Source organism: Ranitomeya variabilis, chromosome 5, assembly GCF_051348905.1.
Source record: "Ranitomeya variabilis isolate aRanVar5 chromosome 5, aRanVar5.hap1, whole genome shotgun sequence".
NCBI classification, from domain to species: domain Eukaryota; kingdom Metazoa; phylum Chordata; class Amphibia; order Anura; family Dendrobatidae; genus Ranitomeya; species Ranitomeya variabilis.
This window is the reverse complement of record NC_135236.1, coordinates 545755528-545768523: the sequence shown is the minus strand read 5'-3', so window position 1 is coordinate 545768523 and position 12996 is coordinate 545755528. Positions and strand designations below refer to the sequence as shown.

Sequence of the window (12996 nt, the reverse complement as noted above, 5' to 3'; positions counted from 1 at the left end):
GGTCGTGAAGGAGTTTGCCAGCAGAAATGACTGTTGAAACCAAGCACAGGCAATCGGTAAACCCTTGGCATGGCAAAAACAAATAAATGAACCTTCTCACTACTTAAGTTTCTATCCATCTCCGCCTTCCTTTGGCTTCGGTAAAGCCAGAGCTGTAAATCAAAGGGGTGTGGCGATAGATGCAAAACAAGTAGGTTGGTGGCAAGGTGCAATGGACTGTCTGGCCACGACAAGGGTGCACATTGCCTGTGCTTGGTTTGAGCAGTCATTTTGTGCTTTATCAGTTGCATGAGACTAATGATCTAAGGCCGGGATCACACATACGCGAGATACAGCCAAGTCTCGCAGGTGAAAACCCAGCTCTGGCGCCGGCACTCTGGAGTGGAGCGTGCAGCTCCATGTATTGCTGTGCGGCTGCATGCTCCGCTCCAGAGTGCCGGCGCCAGAGCTGGGTTTTCACCTGCGAGACTCGGCCGTATCTCACGCATGTGTGATCCCGGCCTTACTAGATAAACTGGAGTACCACACCTTCACAAAGTATTTGTATAGGTCTCTAGCTGAGTTTGCTGAAACATAAGGTACACTTTAAAGGCAAATACTACCATATGGTATTTGAGCGTTCGCATGAGCAGGACTTGAGCTCACCATGACTGCAGCTTAGCCCTTTGATCAGCAAACATCAAGGCGAGATGAAGCAATACCCAGTAGAACATTTATTGTAAACCAGAAACTCTCAGATAATACACATATTACATCATTTACAACCATCACTAAATACAAAGTACATAAGGAACATCCTGCCCTTATTCAATACATATCCAAACTGTGACCTACTATAGGTGTGTTCGCTAAGGCAGAGGGAAGAATTAACCCCTTACAACAGAAAGCAAGCAATTATGGCTGATTCATATAGAAGTTATAGAACATTTATGGACAACCAAAACTAAGAGGACTGTATTGGACAGACTTTAGATGTGAAGAGCAAGAAATTATGACATTCTAATGGCTATTACATCCAGTGACATATTTACAAGGCATCCATCTGTGCATTAAGCCAAACGTATGCACTGGCAAAAGTCCATTGTGTATTCTAAAGGGCTTACATAGACCCCCATCCACAGGGTGGAGGCCAACGAGTGTCCCTTTGGCCTTCGTCTGGCTACTATGAACTAGAATAATGTTCATTTATTGCATAGGAAAAAACACAACACTGCACAGAAACAACTTAGAAGTTATTGACTATTTTATTTTTTTTTTATTTTTTTATAAGGAAGCCCTATGGTGGACTGATGTCAACATTTTGTACCCAAACCCAGAGGTTTTTTTCCATAACCAAATCCATCCTGAATACAGTCCCTAAACAAATACAGATAGTAGTCCCCCTCCCGAGGTGCAGCACTGGCTCCTAGCCGCTGCCCCGGGCTCTGCAGCGATGATGTCATGTCGAAAGCACACATCACCGCTGCAGCCGATCACTCAGCTCTATGGCTCTGCTGATGTAGGTGCAACAGTGAGATTTGCCACCAAATACAGAAACTGGAGCAGTGGTGTGGAGCCAGCAATGGATCTGTGGAGGGGGAGTACTAGCTTTAGTTGTTTTTTGTACGACTGATTATTTTATGACCACTCTTAAAATTAGAAAACCCCTGTTAAGGCGAAGTTCACATTGCATGAACTAACATGGCCTACAGCATAAGTAGGGAGGGAACCTTTCCCGGTTGCTTTAGTTCCATAGGCCTCTTTACACAAAATGGAAGCCAAAAGTGTGATCTTTTAACCTTATTTAGCATGCATTTGTCTGCATTAGTTAGAGACTGTGCTTTTCTATATAGCCTCTGCAAAAATATTATATAGTACATTAGGATTTTTTTTTTTTTTTACACTGCGTCCCTATGTTGAATTTATGCGTAGACCTCCTGATGGCCACCATCAGGCACATACCTCTAAAGTGTAGCATAGATGACGGTGGGCATAGACGCAGTGTGTACCCACCATAAGATTCTATACAGCACACAGTTCTTAGCGGTGAAGGGAAAAAAACCAGAAACTCAATGGCATAAAACCAGACCGTGTTGAAGAGATGGCTGACAATCTTGGCTCCCACGTTGTCCGCGAACTAGCTCCATTCACTAGTAGCTGTACTCAATGACTTCATGGTAGCCTATTGTTTTTAGCACTGACATACACGAGACGGTACTTTGATGTTAAAATATGGGTTTCATTATTACTCATTAAAACTTTATTTGATCCATATTTAAGAAGAAGAAGAAAGACAAAACGCTCCTATGTTTACTAGCATCAGTGTCAGCATCATTTCTACTGAACTTACACATATGGACCTACGCATTCAAAAAATTTACAAGTCATACATTTTGCAGAGGTGGAAACAATAAAGCAATAGAAAAAAAAAATTAAAAACATAAATGTTTGATATTTTTAGAATAAGCAATCAATTTCTTAGTCTCAAAAAATAATGACTGGGGGAATCCGACTTGCGGCACCCCGATCGTGCAGCGGACACAATGCTCTGGCCCCTTCATAGTTAATCAGTCGCTGCTCCTTACAGTCTCTAGTGTCTGTGCCTGGTACTGCATCTTATACTCATGACATTATGGCAATAAAAGCCAAAAAATAGCTAAACAAGAAAAACTAAAACATGAGCAACTGAATGATGAGGACATCAGGTTTTGTGAGTTTGCACCAATTTCTGCCCCATAAATTTAATATTGCTTTCATGGTTCAGCCCCAAACCCTGTGAAGTATTTTGTGCAAGAACAGACACACAGGAGGCATTGTCCTCATAAATATAACTTAAATTGTGTGGCCATGTGACACGAGTTTAATTTTACTGGCAATTAGAAATGATATGCTTCCACGAGTAATCTCTACCATTCCTTCACATTATGTGGGTCAGTTATCAAATAACTGTGAAAGAATAGTCGCTAAAAACAACATAGGATATTTGGTGACGAATCAACACAAGAACAAAAAAAAAAAAAAAAAGCTCATGGGATGATCATTTTAATTTGGCATGTGCATAAATGGAGGGCAAAACCCATCCAACAAGGACAAGAAACTACCTATGTATATTAAAAATATAGTATACTACGTATGTACAGTAGGTATACTGCCTGCCGAAACAGACAACCAGGTCACTGAAGAAACAGAGGCGCAAATTAATTAATGCAATTTCACAAGAATTTTGGTGTAAATTGCTTTAAAAAAAAAAAAAAAAAAACGCAAAATGTTGGTGCAACTTAGAGTACCGGAAATTTTGCAACTTTGTGTTTTTTTTGACAGTTTATCCCAGCTCTGATAAAATGGGCGACACCACAGCTCATCTAAATGTAGGAAAAGCCACATTTCAACTACCGGACATCTTACTCCAGCCAAGGACTGGAGTAAGATTTCTGGTGTGGCACATGGAGGTGCACTCAATTTGTCAGACTTCCTGATTCATGAAGAGGGGGTGCACCTGCCTATGAATCAGGAGTGTGGCTCCAACACGCACCTTCTTCAAGGTCGCAGAGAAAATAATCGTTTTTGATCAATCAGGGCCATAGTTTCTTATTGTCCTAGAGCAATAAACACGGTATATTACCTATGATAATAGAAAATGTATGCTACATATGTATATAAAAGAGCTGTACTACCTGTTGAAACAGGCAACCAGGTCAATTAACAAACATAGTTCTTTATTGTCCTAGGGCAAAACAGCGGAACACGCCTAAAAATTGTAAATATTTTATCTACGTGTAAAAAGTTACTGGAACTGTTTGCTTTGCCACTGATAACAGAAAAAAAACAAGGAAATTGTCACAGAGAAGTGAAAATCAAAGTATATTTAGCATTCCACGGTCACTGCTTCAGCATTGAGAGGAGGAGATCCTACATGCTCATGTATGGCCATCTATAGCATGATCTATAGATCAGGGTGATCTACTGGAAGGCTAATGGAGAACCCTTAATTAAGGAAGAAGTGTAGTGGAAATGTAAGTTAAGAACTCTATGAATTAGGTAGGGAGAGAAGATGGGGAAGGGAGGAGGAATTATGCATTCTTAAGAAACCTGGGTGAGGAGGACAAAAATTTGAAGAAAAAAAAAAAAACTGCTGGAGTTTTAGGACACAATTATATAGACTATGAGGTTATTTAGTTAGTGAGTAAAATTAATTTTCTCAGTGACCTGACAAGTACCATCATTGACATTTAGGCTATGTGCACACGTAGGAAATGTGGTGCAGAATTTTCTGCACTAAATCTGCATCTGCAGATTTGATGCAGTTTCTGTGCAGTTTCTATGCAGTTTTTATGCAGTTTCTATGCAGTTTCTGCGCAGATTCTATGCAGTTTCTGTGCAGTTTCTGTGCAGTTTCTATGCAGATTCTATGCAGATTCTATGCAGTTTCTGCGCAGATTCTATGCAGATTCTATGCAGTTTCTGCGCAGATTCTATGCAGATTCTATGCAGTTTCTGCGCAGATTCTATGCAGATTCTATGCAGTTTCTGTGCAGTTTCTATGCAGTTTCTGCGCAGATTCTATGCAGTTTCTGTGCAGTTTCTGTGCAGTACAATGTAAATCAATGGGAAAAAAAAAATGCTGTGCACATGGTGCAGAAAAATCTGCAGCAGAAACGCTGCAGAACTGCACAAAAGAAGCGACGTGCACTTCTTTGAAATCTGCAGCGTTTCTGCGCAGATTTTTCTGCACCATGTGCACAGCTTTTTTTTTTCCCCATTGATTTACATTGTACTGTAAATCACAGTGCAGTTCTGCAGCGTTTCTGCAGCAGAAAAATCTGCTGCAGTTCTGCACCAATTCTGCACTAAATCTGCATCGTGTGCACATACCCTAATAGAACACAACCCAAACATGTAGGTGTCAGAACCTAATTTTAAACCTGAACTATCAACATGTTATGAGGTGGGTGACAGAGCAAAAACACAGCACACGGCGATACAAAAACTTTCAGCTCAGTTCTGACTTTTCAGCCAACATTCTGCCATTCAGAATTTAATTAAACCCCTGATTAAAAAAAAAAAAAAAAAAGTATTGTGAAAGAAAGCATAAAAACAGAACCCACATAGGCCACCGAGAAGGACAGGTCGGTTCTCCTTTACTAAGTACTTGTACACTTTATGAAATAACAATTCTGTAACATTCCTTAAGACTGTGCATTGTGCTGTTCCTAAGGCAGGCAGAGTTTCTCCAGGAGTTTTTGAAGCAGAAACTGAGTTGATGCTCAGGTCCTACTCCAAAAACGCAGCAAAAGCCTGTGTGCACAAAGCCTTATTCCTCCTAGAAATTAATCAATGGATGGGTTTTACCAGTTGTGGTGGCCCTGGCATGGTCAACAGTGAACAGTGTCAGACTGTGCAGGGAAAAGTCTCTTTGACAGGAGGAGTAACACAGTTGTCAATTTTCAGGAGTAATAACAGCGAAACATCAGAACACAATTTGATATTAATTAAAGCACACCAATATTTATGGAAACATGTCAGGAACGGTGACAGACTTCTACCAAATAAGAGGACATGCAGTTACTCCAATATCAGTGCGAGGAGCCAGCTACTGGCGAAAGAGTCAACTAATGGATAAAGAACTCGGAAACAGGTCGGCGCTTTCCAACGATTTCCTCTGGTTCTTCTGGTTCTTCATAAAGAGAAGATACTGATGGATAGCTGTCCCTTGCTTTCAGCTTCTTTTTCATTCCAGAAGGTGCAGTGAAGAACTTATTTAAAGAACCAGGCTTTTTGAGGCCTTTTGTCAAATCATGAAACGCAATGTCATCAGAAAGGACACCAAGGAAAGCGCTGGTCGTTCCCAATATGGAGGTGGCAACCTTTGAGTTTCTCTTCAGTGGGATAGCATGTTCTACATTGGAAGCGGCAGGGTCATGTAAAATAAACCGGAGCTGTACAGGGGAGCTTTTCTTTAGGTAATGGTATGGCTTTCTTCCACTGTTATCTCGGATGTTGACATTCGCCTTATAATCTCTAGTTAACATAATGATGGCATCTTTACACTGGTGTATAGCTGCTATATGTAGTGGTGTATACCCTCCAAAAGACTTTGCATTCACATTGAGGTTACTACCACTCTTCCGACAATGGTCAAACAATAATTTCACCATTTCTGTGTTTCCACTCTTGGCCGCCCAGTGCAATGCAGTAAATCCAGATATAAAGTCTCGCTTACCAGCCAAGTCACTGTCAGTCATAATAAGTCCAAGGAGTTTATGATTCCACCGACCATTAGTTGAATTTACTAGCCACTCGTGATCGGATGGTTCCAGAGGTACCTCATCTGAATATTTGGTCTCCTCACTTACTTTGATCATTTTGGATGACCTCTTCATGTGGGGAGACTTTGAGGCTGTATCATCAAACTGCCTTCTGGCCACCTTAGGGGACCTGGAATAAATAGTGACTGAAGCCTCCTGTATAGCTTTAGGCAGGACAGTTGGTTGGAGTGGACTTTCTTCACTCTGGTTTGTTTCTTCAAAGGAAGGTTGAGCATAACGTAATGGCAGCATGTGCGGCTTCGGGACCTGATCTTTAGGCTGGGCATCAGACCATGCCTTGGGAAGAAGAACTGGTCCAGCAGTGTCCATTCTAGACACAATGTCAAACACAGACTCCCTTTTAGACTCATTCTGGTCTTCTGTATCCTCCTCATTAAGGTTGTCAGTGTCGGTTGGATCAGTAGTTTCAGAGGAAGCTGCATCATGCAGTTTTGACACTATGATCTCAGTGTAAGATGTCTCCTTATATCTGGGTTCTGGCTGTTCTATGTTATCACTGAAAGGTACAGGTGGAGTTTCTTCTTCTTTAAGGTCCCTGTCTATTTCCTTCTCCACGGAAGCCTTTGATGTCCCCCTGTCTTCCAGTAAGTAGGTGTACTTCTTCCTCAACACTACAGTCTTGGTGCCCTCCTCATCTTTCACCACCACTGCTATGTTATTGACTAACCTCTTAAAGAGCTCCCGGTTATTTGCCTTTTCTTCAGGATCAGGAGACTCCACCATAGGCTTGAACTTCTTGAGCAGTTCGGAATTCTTCACCTTTCCTCCCTGCTCCAGCAGAAAGTTCAGCACAACTTCTTGGGTTACAGCCATTCTCCTCTTTCACATTCAGCTGGTGGTAGAGGGGGATCTTATCAGCTGAGAAGCCCAGATCTGCAGCTCTCTCTCTTTTTACATGTCTTCTCCTTGTGTCTTCGGTGCAATTTACCTGTTGCTTCCGGGGTGAAACTTTGTGATCAGTTCTGCTACGCCCAGCCCTGACTGATCAGTTAGTGAGGAGGGGGAGGGGAACAGGCTGCAGGCGGAGGAGGTGCAGTCCAGAGCCGGCTGTCACCTGGAGCAGCCAACACCTGGCAGGTGCCATCGCGTCCATGGAGGTCACAGTCCTGGACACTAGGACATTGTCTGCTCCAGTACAGTCCTGCTGGTCATCCTGAGCTTATTATTACATTGATTCATTACTAGTCATTCATTGTTAATCCTCCATAGGGATCACAGTTTGCATTGCCTCCTGATAAGGTAACTGCAGAGGAACACTTAAGAATTCTGCTGATGGGATAATAATTATATTTATAATATTAAATAGAGGATTGTGTCTGGGCTTTATATTAGAACAAACGTGTAGCTTATTTTTATTAATATACATTTATGGGAAAAGTGATTGGAAAACCAAAACTGCACACGTTACTATTTCTAGGAAGATAGTCATCCAGCTTTCCCACAGCACTGAATGACAAAACCTACTGGCTATGCCAAGTTATAAATGTTTTTCACCCATAATGAGCTTTATTTCCCATCCAATATAAAGTCTGCATGACATTGCCTATAGGAAGCATATAATAGACTCCAGCTTCTCCCAAAACAGAGACATCTAACAAAGAGTTAATGGAAATGCCACATATGCTACCAGTTTCTGCAATCAAAATACTACAGTGAATCCACAGCAGCGTAATATTAGCACAAATCGTGCAGATTTCCTTGTCATTTCTGCGGTATTGCATAGCATTTTCATGTAACACATAGATTTATTGCAGATTTCACCCCATGCATTACAGAGACAGAAATCTGTAGTAAAAAAAATCAGCACATGTGGCAGTCACTATGTATTGTGAGCATTTCTACAAGTATTTTCATGTTTATTTTCCAACATTTCGTGCATGCATTTTTTTATTCTGTGTTCTTGAAGTACCATAGAAAAGCCTATGTGTATAATGCCAGAAAAAAAATATCTAGCCCAAAGCATGAATATTAATTAAAAAGAAAAGCCGCAATGTTACTAAAATATGCAAAACACTGTGGGAGTAATTTTTCATCCCCCTCTAATCCAATTTTCCCAGCTTCAAAAAGTTGCAAAATTTTGCAGAATTGCTTTTTTGCACATAAATGTGTGACATGTAGCCCTATTGTGCAGCTCTCCACACTGTGTCACACTGTGGTTTCTCCTTGCCCAATTCCCTAGACTGATAGATCTGTTCCTGCCTGTGTATATGCAGCGGGCAGGTAGAAGCCACCGGGGGGTCTGATTAGTCTCCCAAGTGCCTCGGTCCCCAACAGCTATTAGACTAAGTTTTTTCTCTGAAATACCACAGCTAACACTCGTACTTGTGATAATCTGTAGGGCTGTGCACATGTCTGTGATTTGTTCCGGACCAACCACTCCGCAAAATATCACAAAGACCTGTCTGATTTTGATCTGAGGGTTAGCTCAGAATCGACAATAGAAGTCTATGGGTCCGTGAAAAAATTGGACTGCACTCGGATGTCATCCTAGTGTGATCTGATTTTCACCAACTACCACATAGTAAAACCTTTTTTCTTCTCCACATACTAGAAAAATGGATGACACTCGGACCACATTCTGATCAAACCAAATCATTACCAAACCAGGGATTGAAGCTTGAGGAGGCCAATTTGCATATTCCAGGTGCCTTCTTGGAAAAGCAAAGAGTCTCCCTCAGCAAGAAGATCGTTGGGTACCGCTGGGACCAGCTGCTTAGAAAGCATCGCCAAACCAGGGATTGAAGCTTGAGGAGGCCAATTTGCATATTCCAGGTGCCTTTTGAGAAAAGCGAAGAGCCTCCTTCAGCAAGAAGATTGGGTACAAATGTGAGGTTGAGTTCAACCATCTGTATTATTGGCTTAATTTAATTTTCTGACTTTCACACAGTCCCAAATATTTTTGCAAGGCATACGCTGCTTCATAAATTTAGCACAATTTTTTTCTTAGGTGTAAGAAACATCTTGGGTCACATTCAGATGAGAAATGACTCGTGTATGAAGCGTGATGTACAGCCTGACTGCAGGTCTCCTGACTGGAATTCTGTGGCCTCGTAGACTTATTTGAGGTTATTGAGTTTGGGTTGGAAAATCTGAGACAAGTCCATACAGCACAGTCCTTACAGAACCGTGTTTCATAGATACCTGAATTTGGCCTAAGTCAATGTGGGCCTGTGTCTACTCCTAATTTTCTATTGACTAACTGAGAACATCTGGTCACAGTGCTTTACCTGAAAAAAATGTTTTGCATGAACCCTCAACTCGTTCTTCTTAAACAAGACAACAGAGCTGGGGTTCACAAAAATGTTAATTTTTTTGCCAGTGATAAGGTTAGACTTTCTGTTCCCTGAGACAAAATCAATTTTGGTGACAAATAAAGGGGTTGCCACTTTTCAGGAAAATCTTCATCATTCTGCCTGTCCCCACCTCCACCAGGGAATCTCCGCCACTGCTCTCAGTGTCTGGCATTGGTTATAGCGCTGACAGCACGTAGATAGCATGGCATCAAATCAGTTAGCACAGTCGCTCTGCCAGTATAGACAGAACCCTCCACTCAGCTGCTGAGCTCACTGATTGGTTAGCATGTCGTCAATGGTGCAGCCATTGCTAGACAATGCGGGGGCAATGGCAGAAACTCCCCATGGGACGGTGAGCCGATTTGTACTAAACCGTACATTACTCTGATGGAAGTGAATAGTGGTTATGGAAACGGCGTGCCACGCTATTTCTGTAACTTCCATTCATATCTGTGGGAGTTACAAGAAACAGCGTATCGCAGCTGTGCTCAGATGTTTTCTTAACCCTGTCTGTGGTGGCTAGGGCCTAGTTGTTATTCCTATATTGGCCATTAAGAGGCCCAATCTGGCCACCCACCTGCTCTCACGCACCTTGCAAAAGAAGCCTGTGGCTAAAAAAAGTATAATTGGTGCCAGTGTAGATACCCACACACATGGGGCCCTTGTTCTTCCAACATTCCCCAGCTATTCCCCTGCATGTGGCACTTCCACTGTACTTCAGACCCAATAACTGGTGTTAGTGTTGAGGCCGGCACTGTGAAATGAGCAGGGACGGAGGATGCTAGCAGCAAGTTGCCATTACTTCCTTAGGCCGGCGTCACTCTCAGCGTATGAAAATACGGTCCGTATTTTACGGCCGTAATACGCCACAAAATTCAAAAAATGGTGATCCGTATGTAGTCCGTAGGCAAGGTGTGGTTGCGTATTTTGCGCATGTAATGTTGCGTATGTAATCCGTATGACAACCGTAATGCGTTTTTTTCACGCAACCTGACAAAATGGACATTTAACGGTTTTTCAGGCTGAAATTGATTTAAATCACCATCAGCAACCCTATTTAAGGCCTCTACAACAGGTGGAGGAGAAGAAGAATGTGGGTGCATCCTCTTCTGACTAAACGCCTCACTAAAGGCCATTTTCAGAGGCTCTATACAGCTCTGCGGGCACATCCTGACAAATTCTATGTGTACTGTCGTATGACCATCAGAACCTTTGATATATTGTTGGAGATATTACGTCCAGGTATCACCTATCAGGACACAAGGATGCGCAAAGCCATATCCGCAGAGGAGCGGCTTCTCCTTACCTTACGGTATGTATTCAACATCCTCTCATACTGTATGTTGATGATCTTTTTTTGTGTTGGGTTATAGCAGGTATTTTCATGTATATGTGTACATTAGGTCACAAGCAGATCTAAAGTGTTTGAAATGTTCTAGTGAAGTACCCTAAGTACGTTTTCCATTTTACAGCGTTAATCATGTTATAGACAAAACAAACAAAAATTGTGCTTATTCATGTTTTGTGTGAACTGTTTTGTGTGAACTGTTTTAACCTAGCTAATATATATTTTTTTTCACTTTCAGCTTCCTGACAACTGGATTGTCGTATGCGGGACTTCACCTGGAGTTTTTGATTGGCCGCTCCACAATTTCGGGCATTGTGCGGCTACGTGACAACCAGTTAGACCTCCCACCACCACAACAACTCCCAGGCACCACTGCAGAAGCAGTGCCTTTTGTTTTTGTTGGAGATGAGGCGTTCCAACTGACCAGACACGTCATGAGGCCTTATCCCCGCTGCAACCTCAACCACCGGTGGAGGATATTTAATTTGCGGCTTTCTAGGGCGCGGAGACTGGTGGAGTGCGCCTTTGGTATTCTGGTGGCAAATGGCGTGTCCTCCAGTCTGCCATTCAGCTCAGTGAAACTTCTGTTAATGAAGTAATCAAAGCCTGTGTAATTTTGTACAATTACACCAGCATACATGATTGTTCCTCAGATGATATTGGTGAAGACATGTTGAGCAATGTGATTAGGCCTGCACCACATGGCCCTCCTCCGCGCCGTCCCCTTTCTGGAATAAAAGTTAGGGATGTTTTTTCTAATTATTTTGTCTCTCCTCAGGGTGCTACTCCCTGGCTAGATTATGCTGTGTCTCAGTTGTGATGTTCTTTTTTCCAGGTCACCACCTGACAGCACCATGGAGGACGTCCTTCTCATCCGCAGTGGGACAGGAAACCACGAGAGTTCAAAAGGACCCTCCCACCTCCACCCTTCAGTGTTTTTTCCTGTCCCACTGTGGATGGGAACGACGAGAGATCGCCTAGTCCCTACAGAGAGTGTGGATCGGGGGGGCTCGGCCTCTTCCTTCCCGCTGGGAACTCTGTTAGCTGACACCCAAGTGATCGGGTCCCTCAGCTTGTACCAGTGCAGCGCTGCTCCTGGTAAGAGGTCGCTTCCCCCTGGCGGGGGCTCTCGACCTCGGAGGATGCCACCACAGATGTACCTGATCGCTCCTGCGAGGCGCACCCTCTGCATGCGATCCGAAGCCGGGCGGTACGCTGTGCTTAGGACGCTGAGAGCGCTGGAAACGTGGCGGAGTAACTTCCGGTTCACCGCGCCGTGCATCACTTCCGGGTCACGGCCGGGAGCAATGGCGGCATCCTCGTTGCTCCTGTTGAGGAGGGGACTAGAAGTATATAAGGTAAGATAGCGCAGCGGCGGCGCGGCGGCGGTTATGGAGAATCCAGATCCTATAGCTGCGGCGAGCGCTGAAGCGCCGGCTTCCCAGGCTCATGTGAGTGCACCCAGTGGTGAGGGTTGTTTCTACATCAGTTAGAATATCCATTAGCGAGATTCTTGTTTATTTTAGGGACAGTCTTCTTCAGGAGAAAAAAGAAGAAATAAGAAATGTCCCTTATGTGCCTCAAAGCTTGGCGCCTCCTGGCTGAAACCCCTCTGTGAGCCCTGCACTGCCCGTATTGTGGGGGAGGAGCAGGCCTCCTTAATAACGAACATGAGAACTATGGTTAGAGAAGAGGTGCAGGCCTCTATATCTAGCCTTTCCACTCCCCTGATGTCCCAGTCTGATTACCAGGATCTTCCTAGGTCCAGGAAAAGGCAGAGGGAGTCTGACCTGTCATCTGAAGACAGTCCCTCAAACTCTGAGATGGAGGAAGAGGAAGTATGCAGAGACCCTCCTCAGAGGGGAAAGAAATATTTGTTCTCTTCTAATGACATAGAAGAACTACTAGGAGCTGTGAGACAGACCATGCAGGTTGAGGAACCCTCAACCTCTAAATCCGTCCAGGACGAGATGTTCGGGGGCTTACGTTCACAAACATCAATGGTCTTCCCGGTTAATGCCCATATTCGGTGAGTCCGAGCCGGCTAGTC

The 12996-nt window shown here is 43.4% G+C and overlaps 1 protein-coding gene and 1 long non-coding RNA gene across 2 annotated transcripts; one reads left to right on the top strand and one right to left on the bottom strand.

Annotated features, from left to right (window-relative positions):
• Window positions 1–5446: 5446 nt before the first annotated feature.
• SOWAHA (sosondowah ankyrin repeat domain family member A) lies at window positions 5447–7258 on the bottom strand. The gene has a single exon (XM_077265874.1). It carries the CDS (start codon window positions 7116–7118, stop codon window positions 5589–5591), a length of 1530 nt encoding a protein of 509 aa, XP_077121989.1. The 5' UTR covers window positions 7119–7258; the 3' UTR covers window positions 5447–5588.
• An 80-nt stretch (window positions 7259–7338) lies between these two features.
• Window positions 7339–11748, top strand: LOC143776459 (uncharacterized). Its single transcript, XR_013215833.1, has 3 exons — window positions 7339–7544; window positions 8857–9131; window positions 11185–11748. It is a non-coding gene; the product is annotated as an uncharacterized LOC143776459 (long non-coding RNA).
• Window positions 11749–12996: the final 1248 nt, after the last annotated feature.

What these genes read in the sequence shown, in the direction of transcription:
- SOWAHA (XM_077265874.1), bottom strand. Translation starts at nt 7,118, where the DNA reads ATGGCTGTAACCCAAGAAGTTGTGCTGAACTTTCTGCTGGAGCAGGGA.